Source organism: Equus quagga, unplaced genomic scaffold (genome assembly GCF_021613505.1).
Source record: "Equus quagga isolate Etosha38 unplaced genomic scaffold, UCLA_HA_Equagga_1.0 209742_RagTag, whole genome shotgun sequence".
In the NCBI taxonomy this organism is placed as follows: Eukaryota; Metazoa; Chordata; class Mammalia; order Perissodactyla; family Equidae; genus Equus; species Equus quagga.
The window spans coordinates 4,861-10,484 of NW_025799197.1; the positions used below are offsets into that span (position 1 = coordinate 4,861).

The 5,624-nt window shown below is 61.7% G+C and overlaps 1 protein-coding gene across 1 annotated transcript; it reads left to right on the forward strand.

Moving 5' to 3' along the window:
- The first annotated feature begins 1,742 nt into the window (after positions 1 to 1,742).
- Positions 1,743 to 4,936, forward strand: LOC124233691 (epididymal-specific lipocalin-10-like). The gene is made up of 6 exons (XM_046650815.1): positions 1,743 to 1,853; positions 2,448 to 2,587; positions 2,922 to 2,992; positions 3,337 to 3,444; positions 4,372 to 4,470; positions 4,908 to 4,936. The coding sequence occupies exons 1-6, from the start codon at positions 1,743 to 1,745 to the stop codon at positions 4,934 to 4,936; spliced, it is 558 nt and encodes a 185-aa protein (XP_046506771.1).
- The last annotated feature ends 688 nt before the right edge of the window (positions 4,937 to 5,624 follow it).

A 5,624-nucleotide genomic window follows, 5' to 3' on the forward strand; every position in this document is an offset into this window, starting at 1 on the left:
TGTTCTTGGAGCCCAAAAGCTTCCCAGGACGTGCCCAGCCCGGGTCTTCTCTCATGCCTTACAGCATGTTGAGCGTTTTCAACCTGCGCTCCCCAACGCCTGTGAGATTTCTGCAGCCTGGGGAGATTGTACAGTCTCCCGTCTCCTCTGGGATGTCTAACAGCCGCACGCAAGGACCCCTCAGCGTCCCCCAGGCCCTTTCTTGTCACCCGCGGCCTCCTGCTCAGCTCTGGGCCCTGAGATCTCTTCTCTCCGCCTTCTTCTTTCCTCTGGGGGCTCTCTCTCTCTCCTCGACATTGTCTCCCTAGTTTCTCCATGTGTAAACCGTGTGCTGTCACTCCACAGTCTCATTTTGTCCTGTGACCGTCTCTTCAAGGGACATTTTGTCGTCTTGAGTCCATGGCATCCTCTGTCGCCTCCTGCACCTTGTTCATCCTGGAGAGCCGCCCGCTGTCAGAGCTCTGTGGATCCTTGCTGTCTGGGCCCTGCACCCCGTCCTGGGGCCCAGTCCAGGCTCGTCCACCTGCAGGCGACCCGTGAGTGTTGTAGGTCGGGCAGCCCCTGGCTCTGGGGACGTTTTGCTAGTCTCCTGCCAAGATTCCTGGAGGAAACCTGTCTGTCCCCAACCTCCATGGGGCAAAGGCTACAGTCCTCCTGGCCTCAGGCTAGAAGGTTCCCGACTGTGTGCCCCCGTCTGGAGCTGGTCCAGCGCTGGCCGACCAGCAGCATCTTGCGGCATCTCACAGGGTGTGGCACTGCCCTTCCATGCAGGGCCTGGGGGCCCCTGGGAGCCCTTCTCCCTCCAAGAAGCTGCAGTGGACCCCTCCTGCCTGGCTCCTGCCTGACTCCCGCCCTGCTCTGGGCTCCAGGCCTTACCTGTTGAGGGCCCAGCTGCCACCCACCCGAGAGCCGATTCCCAGCTTGGAGAGGAAGCCCCGGGATGTCTCCAAACCCCCTTCTTCCCTCCTCTCTCCCTCTGACTTTGCTTCCCTTCCATTTCCGTCCTCGCTGTCGTTTCTTCCTGCTCCCGTGTGTGTGTCTCCACTGGTCTCTCCGGAGCTGGTTTCTTTCTCTCGATCTTTCTTGCCATTTCAAACAAGGCCTTGACTTTCATTATAACTTGTAACTGTTTGTTGGTCTCATATGTATGAAAGATAATGTTTCTCTTCATAATTTGTTGATATCCTTATAACTGATTGGATTTCTATTGTTCACAGTTGGTTTTTAGTCTATTTTCTCAGGCTTTCTACATATACAATCACGTCCTCTGCCTGCATGGTCGTTGACTTTCATCTTTGCTGTTTTTACACTTCTGTTTTTTTCTCTTGTCAACTTGCGCTATGTGCCTCTCTCCTGGGGGGGGGGGGGTTAGAACAGGAGGCCCAGGGGTGTGACAGCTCCAAGAGACATTTGGTGACCCCAAGCCCAAGGGAGTGACCTCGGGAGCATGATGGTGCCAGGGACTGGGGGAGGGGAAGGGGTGAGCGTTTAATGGGCACAGAGGCTCTGTCTTCAGGGGCCTCCCAGACAGGCAGTGCCCACTGGCGGCTGTGCTGCCCCGAGGGCTGAGTGCCCGGGCCGGCCCTCTGTGTCTGGGGAGGGGAGGGCCCAAAGCCCCCTCCCTCCCCGTCGGCCCACCCCAGGCTGGCCCGAGACTCCGGGTTGGCCCGATGCCACGGCTGGGCCAGGTGGGCAGGGAGATTTAAAGGCAGCATCAGGGCAGCTGAGGGAGGAGGGTGAGGATGGGGCCGGGGCGGTTGCTGCCCACGCTGGCCCTGGCACTGGTGCTGGCTGTGGGGTCCCAGCCGCAGGAGCAGATCCCCAGGGAGGTCCACAACCTCAACTGGAACAAGGTAAGTCACGGGATCCCAGTCCCCGGGGCCAGGCGCCCGGGCACCCAGAAGAAATCTTCAAAGGGCCATCCGGACAGAGCGGGCAGCACCCTGAGGCTAATAGGAGGTTCATGGGCTCCATGGCCCAAGAGCCCCAACGAGTGGGCAGAGTGGAGGGCCCCAGACAGGTGTGGCCTGAGGTCGCCTGGAGATACCAGGTGGGCAGAGGGGAGGTGGAACGAGCAGAGCATGTTCTGGAATAACGAGACCACTGGCTGGATGGAAGGTTCCGGTGGGGTCGGCTGTGGGCGCAGGCTGAGAAGACTGTGGGAGCGTGGGTTTGCGGCAGGAACAGTCAGTGGGCAGGGTGCAGGGGCGAGCTGGAAGGGCGGGCCCCCAGGAGGACCACGCGAGAAGCCAGCTCCCACGCGATGCCCACGGCCCAGCCCTGTGCTGCCTCGGGCCGGACCAGCTGGGCACCTGCCCTCCACGGCCTGGGGTGGGTAGCCGTGGACTCTGGAGGCGGGCTGGGCCTCAGGCAAGTGTCACTCGTCCCGTGAGTTCTGGGGTCCTGGCTGGGAACTAACCTCTGTGCTTCCCCCTCCCTCTCTGCAGTTTGCAGGGTTCTGGTACATTCTTGCCATCGCCTCTAATGCCCCAGGATTCTTGCCGAGCAGAGACAAGAGGAAGCTGGGGGCGTGCATGGTGAGGGTTCACAAAACGGGTCAGCTGAAGGTGGTCCTCGCCTTCAACCGGTGAGTGCGCGAGGGCGGGGTCCTGGCACGCCCTTCGCAGACCCCTGGCTGCATCTCCCCTTCCCCAGGTGAGGGGCAGCCAGACCCGTGGGTCGGTCTGGAAATCCCACAGGGATCCCCACAGCCAGACCCCCATCACTTCCTGCCCCTAAAGTCCAGAGGGCTGCATGGGAGAGGCCTCTGCAGCCACTGGCACTGGGCAGGCAGGGGTGTTTGGAGCGTTTCCCATACGCCGTGGGACCCCACTTCCCCCAGTCTATACTGGAAAATTCCAGAACAACTGAGCCAAGAAGGGGCTCGCTGGCTGCGAGCTCTCAGCACCCCTGCCCTGCAGGTCGCAGGGGTGCCAGTCCCACACGTTACTTCTGCGGAAAGACAGGAAGAAGGCCGTGTTCAGGAACACCCGTACGTCTGATGGCCGGGCCCGAAGGAAGACCTGGGGTGGGAGAGTCCTGGCTAAGGCCACCGAGATACTGGACGCGATGCCCCTGACCGTACTGCCCCCAGCTGCCCTTCTGCCCCCGAGAACGTGGGTGGGCGGGACAGACACCGAAGCACAAGGTGGCCAGGCTGGCTGTGGTCCCCAGGTCTTGCCTTCCCAGAGCCACACGGCGCGCGTGCGCCCAGGCTGGGCCTGGAGAGAGGGATCAGGGTGGCTCTGCGACCCCTTCCAGACCCCCACTGGGCATTGGGCACTTGGGCGGGCGGTCCAGGTGTGAGTGGCGGCTCTGTGCCCTGTGCCCCTGCAGTGAAGGGCGTGGAGGGCTTCCGCGTGCTGTGCACCGACTACAGCTCCGGCCTCGTGCACCTGCGCCTGGGCCGGGCCGGCCGCTCCTCCAAGACCCTACTGCTCTTCAGTGAGTCCGGCCGCCCCCAGCCCCCAGCCTGGGCCTCCTGGGCAGCGAGTGCGGAGGGTGCGGGCAGGGAGGGGCGCCGAGGGGGACAGAGGGGGACCGAGGAGGGTGGAGCTCAGAGGTGAGGACATTGGCAAAAGGGAGACCTCTGCCCAGGCAGCTTGGCACCGTCACAGACCAGCACAGACCGGGTGCTTCCACGCGGACACGTGGTCCTTGCAGCTCAGAGTCCAGCACGCTGCGGGCCTGGCGGGGACCCTCTGCCTGCTTTGCAGACGGCCGCCTTCTCGCTGTGCTCGTGTGCCCGGGGAGAGAGTTCTGGTCTCCTTCTTCCCCCAGGGGCACCAGTCTCATCACGAGGACCCCACACTCACGACCCCATCTGACCCTAATTACCTCCCAAGGCCCCCCCTCCTGACCCCATCACACAGGGCTTCAACATGCAGTCCACAGGGGTCAGTCACAGCCCAGGAGGTGCAGGCTGCAGCAGGGGTGACGTGGGGCTGGGTTGGGGTGGGTGGGTAGAGCATGGGGCCCTGGACATCGGGACCACCCAGGCAGGTCTCAGAGGTGACCACAGCACGGTGAGTGGGGGAGGCCAGTGGCCACTGCAAAGGGGGCAGTCAGAAAGCAAAAGTAGCCGCCCCCCACAGGCTGACAGTGGGAGGAGGGGAGGAGAGGCAGTGGTGACAGCAAAGGCTGGATGTGGAGCCCCGAGGATGTTTTGCCTGGGGGTGGGCTGGGTGGTGTGGAAGTGACCGGGGTCGGGGAGGGGCATGACCCCACTTCCAGGCACCCCAGTGGGTGGGATGAGCAGCCCAGTTGGAGAAAGTGGGAAATGCCCCCTGAGGCTGCGGGCTGTGGGGGTCCGGTGCAGCCCCAAATGGCCGGACCTGGAAACTCTGACGTGACTCTGCTTTCCAACCGCAGGCAGACAGACCACATCCAGCTTCCCAAGTATGAAAAAATTCGTAGACACGTGTGAGATGTTGGAGCTCTCAAAGAGTGCAACCATTCTCCCGAAAGACGGTAAATACAGTTGCAAGGCTCTGGGTCCAGGACAACAGCGTCCTGGCCCCACCTGCCCATCCCACTAGAGAGCTGACTCACATGGGGAAGGAGAGATGAGAGGACAACAGTGCCACATTTTTAAAGATCTGAAGCCAACTGTGAAGGCACGCCTGCATGTGCGTCCCCATGCCCGCCTCCTGGTCCTCTACCAGCATCAGCTTGTCACCCCGGCAGGCCCTGCACAGGGAGCGAAAGGCGGTGCCCGGGGCACAGATGCTCTGTCTGATCAGGTCTCTGAGGCTGCGGCTAGAGGACCAGGGGCTGTGTGGCTCTGCCCTCTGCGGTGCCCAAGACTAGCATTTATGAAACGAGGGCGAGCCAGCACATGTCATGGGCAGAGGTGGGCTCCCTGAGAGCGGCCCCTGCCCTCTCATCGCCTCTCTCCTCTCCCACAGCCTCCTGTGCGCACACCATCCTGCCGTGAGAGGGAGCCGCCCGCCTGCTCTTTCCTTCGGGGCTTGACTTGCGGTCCCCTAGACCCCTGGAGTGTTGTTCCAGGTTGCAGGTCTCACATCCAGCTGCTTGTTGAGAAGCATTTGGTGACCCCAAAGCATTGAAGGTGTGGAACCCAGGGCCACGGCTCTAGCCCAGAGGGATCTTTTATGATCATCGAGCAATGTAGGCAGGAGGGCACATGCTGATTGGGCAAGGAGATGCCAAGCCAGACCCCTTCTTCCTGTGTCCTCCAGACCACATGGCAGAAAGATGCTGCTGTCCCCCATCTGCTGTGAAATAGACCGCGATCTGGTCCAGTGTCATCCTTGCCGTGTGCCTTCTCTGTAGAGTCTATGCCACTGTTCTCTGTGTCCTTGACATCCTACACTTCCTCAGGAAGCCGTTCACTTCTTGACCAAACATTTCCAAGCACCTATCACGTGCCAGGCATGGTGCTGGCTGCTGGGGGAGAGCAGGGAGCAAATCTGCACAGTCCCCGCAGAACCGATGCCTTATCAGGAGAGGCGGACGCCGTGCAGACACCCAGGCACACGAGGACAGACTCAGAGAAACAGATCTGGAGGCAACAAGGGCAGGGCTGACTCTCTCCAGGTGAGGGAGGAGGGGTCAGGGAGAGCTTCTTGGAGGAAGCGGCATTTGAGCTAAGAAAGGGAGAG